At 50.3% G+C, this 12,904-nt stretch overlaps 1 protein-coding gene across 1 annotated transcript; it reads left to right on the forward strand.

The window, feature by feature from the left end:
* Positions 1–270: 270 nt before the first annotated feature.
* On the forward strand, positions 271–3,055 carry LOC135976812 (myb/SANT-like DNA-binding domain-containing protein 2). Its single transcript, XM_065574426.1, has 2 exons — positions 271–1,219; positions 2,477–3,055. Exons 1-2 carry the CDS (start codon positions 679–681, stop codon positions 2,854–2,856), a joined length of 921 nt encoding a protein of 306 aa, XP_065430498.1. The 5' UTR covers positions 271–678; the 3' UTR covers positions 2,857–3,055.
* Positions 3,056–12,904: the final 9,849 nt, after the last annotated feature.

A 12,904-nucleotide genomic window follows, 5' to 3' on the forward strand; every position in this document is an offset into this window, starting at 1 on the left:
GACTCATTCTTTGCCCCAGGACAGTTGTAACCTCTTTTTTTTATTCTTGTTTATTTCATGCCATTTTTAAAAAACGGGCCCCACTCAGGTAGAGTCACATAACACAAAACAGCAATTTAGGGCCAACATCCATCCAGCTGAGCTCTCACAGACCCACTGTACCTCTCCACACCCAGTACTTGCCCTCTAATCCCACCAAACAACTAATCCTCTCCCCTGCCTCCCACCGAGCCCGGGAGCTCAGTGTACTAGTATTTTAGTGAGCTGACATAGCAGGGTTAGGCTGGGGTCCTCTTAGGCCTGGTCTACACTACGACTTTAATTCGGATTTATCAGCTTTAATTCGAATTAACCCTGTAACCGTCCACACAACGACGCTATTTAATTCGATGTAAAGGGCCCTTTAAATCGATTTCTGTACTCCACCCCAACGAGCGGAGTAGCGCCAAAATCGATTTTAGCAATTCGAATTAGGGTTAGTGTGGCCGCAATTCGATGGTATTGGCCTCCGGGAGCTATCCCACAGTGCATCATTGTGACCGCTCTGGACAGCAATCTGAACTCGGATGCACTGGCCAGGTAGACAGGAAAAGCCCCGCGAACATTTGAACTTCATTTCCTGTTTGCCCAGCGTGGAGAGCACAGGTGACCACAGATACCTCATCAGCACAGGTAACCATGCAGGCTGATAATCGAAAAAGAGCACCAGCATGGACTGTGAGGGAGGTACTGGATCTGATCGCTGTATGGGGAGAGGATTCAGTGCTTGCAGAACTTCGTTCTAAAAGACGAAATGCAAAAACTTTTGAAAAAATTTCCAAGGGCATGATGGAGAGAGGCCACAATAGGGACTCTGAGCAGTGCCGCGTGAAGGTCAAGGAGCTCAGACAAGCCTATCAAAAAACAAAGGAGGCAAACGGTCGCTCCGGGTCAGAGCCGCGGACATGCCGCTACTACGCCGAGCTGCATGCAATTCTAGGGGGGGCTGCCACCACTACCCCACCTTTGTTCGTGGATTCTGGGTCGGGGATAGTCTCGACGCCTGAGGATTCTGCCGATGGGGTAGAGGAGGAGGAGGAGGAGGAGGATGAGCTTGCAGAGAGCACACAGCACTCCCTTCTCCCCAACAGCCAGGATCTTTTTATCACCCCGACTGAAGTACCCTCCCAAGCCTCCCAAGCCAGTACCCAAGACTCTGACCCCATGGAAGGGACCTCAGGTGAGTTTACCTTTTAAAATATAAAACTTGTTTTAAAAGCAAACGGTTTTTAATGATTACTTTGCCTGACTTTGCATTCGCGGTCAGTTCAGCTACTGGAAAAGTCTGTAGCTACTGGAAAAGTCTGTTAACGTGTCTGGGGATGGAGCGGAAATCCTCCAGGGACATCTCAATGAAGCTCTCCTGGAGGTACTCCGAAAGCCTTGCCAGAAGGTTTCTGGGCAGTGCATCTTTATTCCCTCCTCCATGGTAGGACACTTGACCACGCCATGCTTGCAGCAAGTAATCTGGTATCATTGCCTGACAAAGCCTGGCAGCGTATGGTCCCGGTGTTTGCTGGCATTCAAGCAACATCCGTTCTTTATCTTGTTGTGTAATCCTCAGGAGAGTGATATCACTCCTGGTAACCTGGTTGAAATATGGGAACTTAATTAAGGGGACAGAGGTGGCCGTTCCTACTGGGCTGTTTGCCTGTGGCGGAAAATAAATCCTTCCCTGCAGTTAGCCAAGCGCAGATGGGAAATTGGCCCTGAGTTTTTCGCGTTTGGCTAGCAGGGATCTTCCCTGTTACCAGCCACGCGGTGGGGGGAGGGTACCGTGATCATCCCAGAGAATTCATGGCGGGGGGGGGGGGGGCGGCGGCGGGGGGGGTAGTTTGGTGCCTGCAGGGATCTTCCCTGATACCAGCCACGCGGTGGGGGGAGGGTACCGTGATCATCCCAGAGAATTCATGGTGAGGGGGGGGGGCGGCGGCGGGGGGGGGGGTAGTTTGGTGCCTGCAGGGATATTCCCTGATACCAGCCACGCGGTGGGGGGAGGGGTACCGTGATCATCCCAGAGAATTCATGGCGAGGGGGGGGGGTTAGTTTGTTTTCTGGTGCTGCTGAATGTTAACAGAAAAACCGCAGCACTCTACGTGCCTGAAGGGGCCCAGACAAGCCCCACCACACTGCCCCCCCCCCAACTGGCTGAGATTGGCCAGGCTTCTGCAGCACTCTACAAGCTATGCTTGGTATGTGGGAAAGCACGGCGCAGAAGCTTACCATGGCCGCATGCAAGCCGAATTCTGTTGCCCAGACCTGTGATCTCTAGCAGCAAAGCCACAGGCACTCAGCATTAAGAGGCAAAATGCGACCTTGCACAGAAATCACATGTGCTATGTAATGTGAACAGTGTTGGTCACCATGAAAGAGTATAAGCATTGTTCTGCAAAATGTAGCTTTTAAAACAATTCTCTCTTTTTTCCCCTCCCTACAGCAGCTGCAAATTCCTCAAGCCTCCCTCCTCCATCCCGAAGGTTATCACAGATAAGGCGTCGTAAGAAGAAGACGCGAGACGAGATGTTTTCGGAAATTATGCAATCCAGCAGGAGTGACAGAGCTCATCTGAATGAGTGGAAGGAAACAGTTTCAAAGTATAGGAAAGAAGTCAGTGAACGTGAGGACAGGAGGGACCAACGTGAGGAGAGGAGAGACGATCGAGATGAGAGATGGCGGCAGGAAGACCAGAGGATGAAGGATGCAACGCTGGGGCTGCTCCGGCGTCTGGTGGAGGTTCAGGAACGGCTGCTGGAAAACAGACTGCCGCTTCAGCCCCTGTTCCACCCTCCCCCCTCCCCATGTTCCGTATCCTCCTAACCTAGACGTGTAAGAACGCGGGGGGGGAGGCTCCGTACACCTTCCCATTCCACCCCAGTAGACAGCCCAAGCAAAAGGCTGTCATTTTTTTAACCTTTTCTTTGTGGCTTTTTCCTTCCCAGCAATCCTCCTCCCAAATACCACCCGGGTTCCCTCCCTCTTTTTCTAATCTATTAATAAAGAATAAATGATTTTTAAATGATAGTGACTTTATTTGGTTTGAAAGAAAGCTGGGGGAAGGGGCAGGGTGGGTTCCTTACAGAAAATCAGTCAATAAAGGGGGCGGGTTTTCATGAAGGAGAAACAAACAGATATTTCACACTGTAGCCTGGCCAGTCATGAAACTGGTTTTTAAAGCTTCTCTGATGCACACCGCTTCCTGGTGTGATCTTCTAATCGCCCTGGTGTCTGGCTGCGCGTAATCAGCAGCCAGGCGATTTGCCTCAGCCTCCCACCCCGCCATAAAGGTCTCCCCCTTACTTTCACAGAGATTGTGGAGCACACAGCAAGCAGAAATAACAATGGGGAGATTTCTTTGGCTGAGGTCAGAGCGAGTCAATAATGATCTCCAGCGGCCTTTTAAACGGCCAAATGCACATTCTACCACCATTCTGCACTTGCTTAGCCTGTAGTTAAACAGCTCCTGACTCCTGTCCAGGCTGCCTGTGTATGGCTTCATGAGCCATGGCATTAAGGGGTAGGCTGGGTCCCCAAGAATAACTATGGGCATTTCAACATCCCCAACGGTTATTTTCTGGTCCGGAAAGTAAGTCCCTTGCTGCAGCCCTTTAAACAGAGTAGTGTTCCTGAAGACGCGAGCGTCATGAACCCTTCCCGCCCAGCCCGCGTTGATGTTGGTGAAACGTCCCTTGTGATCCACAAGTGCTTGCAGCACCATGGAAAAGTACCCCTTGCGGTTTATGTACTCGGTGGCTTGGTGCTCCGGTGCCAAGATAGGGATATGGGTTCCGTCTATTGCCCCACCACAGTTAGGGAATCCCATTGCAGCAAAACCATCCACTATAGCCTGCACATTTCCCAGAGTCACAAACTTTCGTAGCAGCACCTGAGTGATTGCTTTGGCTACTTGCATCACAGCAGCCCCCACAGTAGATTTGCCCACTCCAAATTGATTCCCGACTGACCGGTAGCTGTCTGGCGTTGCAAGCTTCCACAGGGCTATCGCCACGCGCTTCTCAACTGTGAGGGCTGCTCTCATCTTGGTATTCTGGCGTTTCAGGGCAGGGGACAGCAAGTCACAAAGTTCCATGAAAGTGCCCTTACGCATGCGAAAGTTCCGCAGCCACTGGGAATCGTCCCAGACCTGCAACACTATGCGGTCCCACCAGTCTGTGCTTGTTTCCCTTGCCCAGAATCGGCGTTCCATGGATAGAATCTGCCCCATTAACAACATGATCTCCAAAGCACCGGGGCCCGTGGTTTCACAGAATTCTGTGTCCGTGTCCGTGTCCATGTCCTCATCATGCTTGTCGCTGCGCTGCCGCCGCCGCTGCCTCCTCTCCTCGTTTTTCTGGTCCTGGCTGAGCATAAACTCCACGAGAACGCGCGAGGTGTTTACAATATTCATGAGTGCTGTCTTGACCTCAGCGGGCTCCATGCTTGCCGTGGTATGGAGTCTGCAGTGTTCACCCACCCAGGAAAAAAGGCGTGAAAATGGTTGTCTGCCGTCCGTTGCTTTCATGCAGGGAGGGAGGGAGGGAGGAAGTGAGGCTGTACCCAGAACCACCTGCGACGATGTTTTTTGTCCCATCAGGCACTGGGATCTTAACCCACAATCCCAATGGGCGCGGGAGACTGCGGGAACTATGGGATAGCTATGGAATTGCTACCCACAGTGCAACGGTGCAGAAATCGACGCTAGCCCCGGTACTTGGACGCACACCACCGAATTAATGTGCTAGTGTGGCCGCACTCATTTCGACTTTATACAACCTGTTTCTCAAATCCGAATTATCTAAATTTGGATTAATCCCGTAGTGTAGACATACCCTTAGAGAGGTGAGATCCTTGCAAGAAGAATAACATGAGGGGGAAAGGAGTCCAGGAGGGCTGGCTGTATTTTAAAGAATCCTTATTGAGGTTGCAGGAACAAACCATCCCGATGTGTAGAAAGAATAGTAAATATGGCAGGCAACCAGCTTGGCTTAACAGTGAAATCCTTGTTGATCTTAAACACAAAAAAGAAGCTTACAAGAAGTGGAAGATTGGACAAATGACCAGGGAGGAGTATAAAAATATTGCTCCGGCATGCAGGAGTGAAATCAGGAAGGCCAAATGACACTTAGAGTTGCAGCTAACAAGACATGGTAAGAGTAACAAGAAGGGTTTCTTCAGGTATGTTAGCAACAAGAGGAAAGTGTGGGCCCCTTACTGAATGAGGGAGGAAACCTAGTGACAGAGGATGTGGAAAAAGCTAATGTATTCAATGCTTTTTTTGCCTCTGTCTTCACAAACAAGGTCAGCTCCCAGACTACTGCACTGGGCAGCACAGCATGGGGAGGAGGTGACCAGCCCTCTCTGGAGAAAGAAGTGGTTCAGGACTATTTAGAAAAGCTGGACGAGCACAAGCCCATGGGGCCGGATGTGCTGCATCCGAGGGTGCTAAAGGAGTTGGCGGATGTGATTGCAGAGCCATTGGCCATTATCTTTGAAAACTCACGGCGATCAGGGGAGGTCCTGGATGACCGGAAAAAGGCTAATGTAGTGCCCATCTTTAAAAAAGGGAAGAAGGAGGATCCAGGGAACTACAGGCCAGTCAGCCTCACCTCTGTCTCTGGAAAAATCATGGAGCAGGTCCTCAAGGAATCAATTCTGAAGTGCATAGAGGAGAGGAAAGTAATCAGGAACAGTCAGCATGGATTCACCAAGGACAAGTCATGCCTGACTAACCTAATTGCCTTCTATGATGAGATAACTGGTTCTGTGGATGAGGAGAAAGCAGTGGACGTGTTATTCCTTGACTTTAGCAAAGCTTTTGATACAGTCTCCCACAGTATTCTTGCCAGCAAGTTAAAGAAGTATGGGCTGGATGAATGGTCTATAAGGTGGATAGAAAGCTGGCTAGATCATAGGGCTCAACGGGTAGTGATCAATGGCTCCATGTCTAGTTGGCAGCCGGTATCAAGCGGAGTGCCCCAAAGGTCGGCCCTGGGGCCAGTTTTGTTCAATATCTTCATTGATCTGGAGGATGTTCACCCTCAGCAAGTTTGCAGATGACACTAAACTGGGAGGAGTGGTAGATACGCTGGAGGGTAGGGATAGGATACAGAGGGACCTAAACAAATTAGAGGATTGGGCCAAAAGAAATCTGATGAGGTTCAACATGGACAAGTGCAGAGTCCTGCACTTAGGATGGAAGGATCCCATGCACTGCTACAGACTAGGGACCGAATGGCTAGGCAACAGTTCTGCAGAAAAGGACCTAGGGGTTACAGTGGACAAGAAGCTGGATATGAGTCATAGAATCATAGAATATCAGGGTTTGTAAGGGACCTCAGGAGGTCATCTAGTCCAACCCCCTGCTCAAAGCAGGACCAATCCCCAACTAAATCATCGCAGCCAGGGCTTTCTCAAGCCTGACCTTAAAAACCTCTAAGGAAGAAGATTCCACGACCTCCCTAGGTAACCCATTCCAGTGCTTCACCACCCTCCTAGTGAAAAAGTTTTTCCTAATATCCAAACTAAACCTCCCCCACTGCAACTTGAGACCATTCCTCCTTGTTTTGTCATCTGCTACCACTGAGAACAGTCTAGATCCATCCTCTTTGGAACCAGGGCTGGCTCTAGGCACCAGCAAAACAAGCAGGTGCTTGGGGCAGCATATTTGCAGGGGGCAGCATTTTGGCCATCCTTTTTTTTTTTTAAACTCACTTCCTCCCCTCTAGCAACGCTGCAGAAGCGGAGAACCCATGGGACCCTGGGAGCTGTAGTTCCTTGCCTAGCTCCCTGCCTATAGAGCCAGCCCTGGAGCAGGGAAAGAACTACATTTCCCAGCAATCCCTTGGCAGCTATCAACAGGAAAGGGAGGGGGAGGGAGGGAGGTAGCTGAGCCATGCTGCAGCTTGCTGTGAATGGAGAGCTGGCTGCTAGAACGGGGTGGCACTGTCAGTGGGGGACAAGTCTGCCCAGCCCAAGGAGTAGAAGGCTTTGCCCCAGATACCCCCTTCAGAAGACTTCCCCAGACTGGATTAGGGATACTGGTGTGACCTCACCTTGCAGCCCCCAAAGAAGGAATTGGGTGGACTAAAGGGACAGTGCACCTCTCTATCTGAAGCCTAGCAAGGGAGGTACGTGGATCCCACTAGACTTTAAAATGAAAAGTAAGGGAGGGGAGGCTCTGCTAGACAACCTGGGCAGCTTTAGATACAGTACCAGGCACGTAGGAGGATGTCTATTTCTGAGCCATGGAAGCAGAAATTGACTTTTCCTTTCCAGATATAGCTAATATTCAGAAAGGGAATCTAGCACCTGCCTTCCAGATGTGAACACCCTCAAAATTCAGGAGTGCTCAAGCTCCATTTGGGCAGCTGTTACTTCATTTCTGCCAAATCAAATATACTGATCCACTGTAACTTGCTGAAGAAAAAGTAGGATAACATTGAGGAAGAAATGCTTCCCAGTGATTTTTAGGACTGGAATTTTCAACAGCCATTGCTTTTTTTTTTTTTTTTTAGTTTTATTTGTTTAAAAGGAAGACAGTGATATTGCATTGGCAAATTCCCTATAGAAACAAAGAGTGGAACAAAAGAATAATAAAGGCGCCTCAACTTTTCCTCATTTCTGTAGGACAGTCTCATAATATGCATCCAGACATCCTCCAATCACACAAGCTGAAAATTGTTCCACTTTACTGCAGTTCTGTAACCATATGGGAACCAATCCTGTCTGTGTTCTGTGCACATCCAAAATTTCTGCTGAATCACCCGCCCTGGGCACGAGTTACCAGTGACCCAGGGCTGGGACAGCAGGAGGGTGCAGGTTAGGGGGCAGAGCCCAGGGCTGCGGCAGCAAGGAGCGGGGGGGGAGCCCAGGGCTGGGGTGGGGGGCAGCCAAAATGTTTTTTGCTTGGGGCGGCAAAAAACCTAGAGCCGGCCCTGTTTGGAACCCCCTTTCAGGTAGTTGAAAGCAGCTATCAAATCCCCCCTCATTCTTCTCTTCTGTAGACTAAACAATTCCAGTTCCCTCAGCCTCTCCTCATAAGTCATGTGCTCCAGCCCCCTAATCATTTTTGTTGCCCTCCGCAGGACTCTTTCCAATTTTTCCACATCCTCCTTGTAGTGTGGGGCCCAAAACTGGACACAGAACTCCAAATGAGGCCTCACCAATGTCAAATAGACGAGAATGATCACATCCCTCGATCTGCTGGCAATGCCCCTACTTATACAGCCCAAAATGATTTAGTTGGGGATTGGACCTGCTTTGAGCAGGGGGTTGGACTAGATGACCTCCTGAGGTCCCTTCCAAACCTGATATTCTATGAAGGAGGTGTGTGTATGCGGGAAGGAGTTGCATTAACAGGAGTGGATGTTATGTTGCAGGCTGGCCTGACTCTGGTGTTCGATATTTGGGCACCCAGCTGTGGCCATTTCAAGTGTCCAAGAGTGGTGACAACATTTCCTTGGTGGTCTGGTGATGAGTTGGAGACAGACTGTAGGCATTTGAGATACCAGGCAGCCTTTGGGAAGTTGACTGATGGTGACCTTCCTCTTTTATGCATGTTGTTAAACACAAGCTCAGTAATTCCAGTTCATAATTCAGTAAAGACCCAACCATTTATTTTGCATGTCTATTAGAGCCCTGTCTGGGTGACAATGCCGCAGGCACTTTATTAACACAGCCTGGTGGGGGATGATCAGTCTGCCGCTGTGGCTGTGTTGTTTGCAATGGACCTTACTGCAGGGAGTTTCATCCATACACTCAGCCTGCCAGTGCCCAAATATGGGACAAAGGCTTGAAACAAAAGGCATCCAGTGATTAATGCAGAGACTGTAGCATGCTGTGGAGTTCATTCATTAGTTTAAATGACTCTTTCTATAGCCTCAGTTTCATGATTCTTTATGTAAATTTTTAACAACAGAAGTGAGGGGACACCAAGTTTGTCTGGCGTGTAGGTAACTTTGGGACTAAAATGAGTGATGCCCCTCAGAGCAGGGCTCAGTTGCAAAATTTTTCAGTGTGCTTAGAAGTGAAGTTAAGAATAGAAAAAGATGTAAATAAACAACACTGCCTCAATTAGAGCATAGCTATTTACAACCTTTACCTCTTTGCCTGGGAATAACTATAGACAGAAAGCTACTATGTGTTCAAAACCCAGCTCTGGCATCATTCTCTATGAGTCCATGTCCCTGGATTTGTAGGATGGATTACACTGTTTTATTTAATAGAATTATGAGTAATTGACTGTGAATTGGATGTTTTTTTCTGGTTCCCATCAGGGACTAGAATAACATGCACTGCAGGCAAGTGCTGCATCTCTTGGGCCTGCACACAGTTCTCCCAAGGCAGCTTAGTAAGAACAAGCTTCTCCCTCCACTATTTAACCCTTCAGTCCATTGGTAGTGCTGTATCAGCCCACAGTCTGGGGCAGTTTTATAAGATTTAAAAGCAGTAGGTTCAGAGACCCACAAACTCATTCCATCTGTGACCTGAGCCCGAAGAGTCTGGCTCTGAGTCTGAAGAGGTGTAAGGACATGGGATTTTTGAGAGACAACGTGGGTTAGGTAATAGCTTTTATTGGACCAACTTCTGTTGGTGAGTGAGACAAGCTTTTGAGCTTACACAGAGCTCTTCTTCAGCTCTTCTACAGTGCTCTGTGCAGCTCAAAAGCTTGTCTCTCTCACCAGCTGAAGTTGGTCCAAAATAAAAGTTATTGCCTCACCCACCTTGTCTCTCTGATATCCTGGGACCAACATGGCTACAATTACACTGCACACAACATTGAATTTATGCTGTGTTCCAGCTCTCCACCCACATATTTGTACATACTGAGTTCTGTGGTTCATCTCTGCTTCAGTTCTGTTGTGGTGGGAACTAATTGGAGCAAGGGAGTGCAGTTAGCATTAGTTTTAGGCCATCTGCGTTTTTCACCATTGATGTGTTTATGTGGGTGCTGCCCGGTTATCTATTAGCAATAATGATCTATTAGCAAAAGCATAAGGCAATGCATGTTACCTCGTTCCATTGTATTAGAGCTACTGACATTTTAATTAAAGGGCAGCACACACACACGGACAGTGGGGTTTTTCTACCAGCATTCAGACAGGGAACTGGTACAATGTGAGATCAAAACACATTTGCAGAGATAAAACAATGGTGGCCATGTCAGCAAAGGGAATTGGGCCTGCAAAGGGATGCTTCATCATTGAAATAACATTTGTTACGAACTCTTTAGTTGTGGTGAAATATTGGACATTCTCTTTTCACTCTAAGTGACTGAGCAGTGGGAATTTTGCCACAGGGTTATTTCCAGCTGATCTTGGTTTCTCCTCATTTCCTGGTTGTGACAGACCCAGACCAGTGGGGTACAGGAGTCTGGTCCTATTGGGCGAAGCCCGCCCACTGCTAAAGGATCCCCCCCAGCCTAAGGGGGGATCCACAGGGCCTGGAGACCAAAAAATTACAGGGGACAACTAATAAAAGAACAGGGACAGGAGTGAGGTCAAAGGGTCAAAAGAAGGGAACCTGACAGGGACACCGAGCAGAGAACCCTGGACAGCGCCCACTGCTCCTCGAAGGTGTCAAGGGGGCCAGTGGACGCCGCCCAGAGGAACTCTGCCCGGATACGTGAACGAACGGAGGACCGGAAATAGGCCCCACCGTCACAGGAGACTCCATCAGCCAACCTCCTCTCCCTGGTTTTATAGATGGCCAGTTTTGCTAGGGCCAGGAGGAGGTTGACCAGGAGGTCCCGTGACTTTGTGGGGCGACGGATAGGGAGTGCATAAATAAAAAGGTGAGGGGAAAAGTGCAACCAAAATCATAACAAAATATCCTTGAGGAGCCGGAATAGGGGCTGCAGCCTGGCGCACTCTAGGTAAACATGTGCCAGGGTTTCCCTCACGCCGCAAAAGGGGCAGGTGTCTGGGATAGGGGTAAACCGCGCCAAGTACACGCCTGTGCTCACGGCTCCGTGAAGGAGCCTCCAACTGATGTCCCCGGTGGGCTTCGGGATCAGAGTAGAATAAAGGCTGGCCCACCGGGGCTCCTCACCCTCCAGAGGTGGCAGGAGGTCCCGCCACTTCGTATCGGGGCGGGACGCGAGGGTGAGGACATGAAGAACATGGAGCACGAGCGTGTATAGATGTTTCCTTGGCGCGGTCCGGAACAGAACCGGCTGCAAATCGTGCAGCCGGCTCATGGCGAAGGGACGGGGGAGGGGGGCCTGATTGGGTCTACGGGGCAGGGGCCCGATGAAAAGGTCTGGAGGGCTCGGAGTGGAGGGTGGGCGGGGCGTGCCCTCTCGCAGGACCCGGTCGAGATAGTCCCGAGCAGCGGGCGGCAAAGCGGCCCTCACCTCCTGAAGCACGCGCCGGGGAATACGAGGTCTGGAGAGCCCCATGCGCTGAGCGAGCGTCAGGGGATCCAGCCAGTCTCCCTGGTCGTAGTCCAGGAGGTCTCCGACTTTGGTGACTTCTGCCAGGATCAACCTCTGGCGCACCATGGGGGACTCCGCCACCTGCACATGGAGCTGGGGGTTGTGTAGCAGGGGCTCCGCGAGGAGATCTGCCCCCACGGTGGCCGCCACAGACCTGGTCACTGAGAACAGTTTCCAGGTCTGGAGGAGGTCCTGGTAGAAGACTGGCAGCCTGGAGAGGTCTCGCGGAAGACCTCTTGGATGGAGACAAAAGAGCTGCCGGTCATATCGGAGCCCTCGGAAGCGGCGCAGGAAGGTGTGCGCCATTACGCTCCGCGCTGGACTACCTGCACCATAAAGGAGCCTCTGCAGGGCCTGGAGGCGGAAGACGTGGATCTGAGTGTGCAAACACTTCAGGCTACAGGAGTCTGGCAGAGGGCAAATATACTGGTCACTGGATGAGTAGTTTTCTATTCCCTGAGTGACCAGGGCAGGGGCTGCACTAGAGTAATCAGGAACCTGCTAGAACCAGTTAAGACAGGCAGGCTAATTAGAACACCTGGAGCCAATTAAGAAGCAGCTGCTAGAATCAATTAAGGCAGGCTAATCAGGGCACCTGGGTTTTAGAAGGAGCTCACTTCAGTTTGTGGTGGGAGTGTGAGGAGCTGGGAGCAAGACATGCAAGGAGCTGAGGGTGAGCTGCTGGAGGACTGAGTACAAGTGTTATCAGACACCAGGAGGAAGGTCCTGTGGTGAGAATAAGGAAGGAAGGAAGAATAAGGAAGGTGTTTGGAGGAGGCCATGGGGAAGTAGCCCAGGGAGTTGTAGCTGTCATGCAGCTGTTACAGGAGGCACTATAGACAGCTGCAGTCCACAGGGCCCTGGGCTGGAACCCGGAGTAGAGGGCGGGCCCAGGTTCCCCCCAAACTTCCCAATTGACCTGGACTGTGGGTTCTTCCAGAGGGGAAGGTCTCTGGGCTGTTCCCCAACCCACATGGTGAATCTCTGAGGCAAGAAAATCCGCCAATAAGCGCAGGACCCACCAAGATAGAGGAGGAACTTTGTCATATGGTGTTTACTTCTAAAATTGCTTCCAGGGTCTTGAGCACTCATGTATACAATTAGCCTTAGCAGAGGATGTGAAATGTATCCAGAGGAGAGGTGGGTGTGAGGGCAGGAATGCTAGAGCACTAAAGTCACAAGAGTAACTTTTTTGCATATAGAGACATAAATTTTAAGGCACGAAGGAACCATTCCGATCATCCAGGCTGAGTTCTGGTATAGCAGTACATAGCATAAGAGTGGCCATATTGGGTAAGACCAAAGGTCCATCTAGCCCAGTATCCTGTCTTCTGACAGTGGCCAATGGCAGGTGCCCTAGAAGGAATGAACAGAACAGGTAATAATCAAGTGATCCATCCCATCGCCCATTCCCAGCCTCTGGCAATCCAAAGC

This window comes from Chrysemys picta, chromosome 20 (assembly GCF_011386835.1).
Source record: "Chrysemys picta bellii isolate R12L10 chromosome 20, ASM1138683v2, whole genome shotgun sequence".
NCBI classification, from domain to species: Eukaryota; Metazoa; Chordata; order Testudines; family Emydidae; genus Chrysemys; species Chrysemys picta.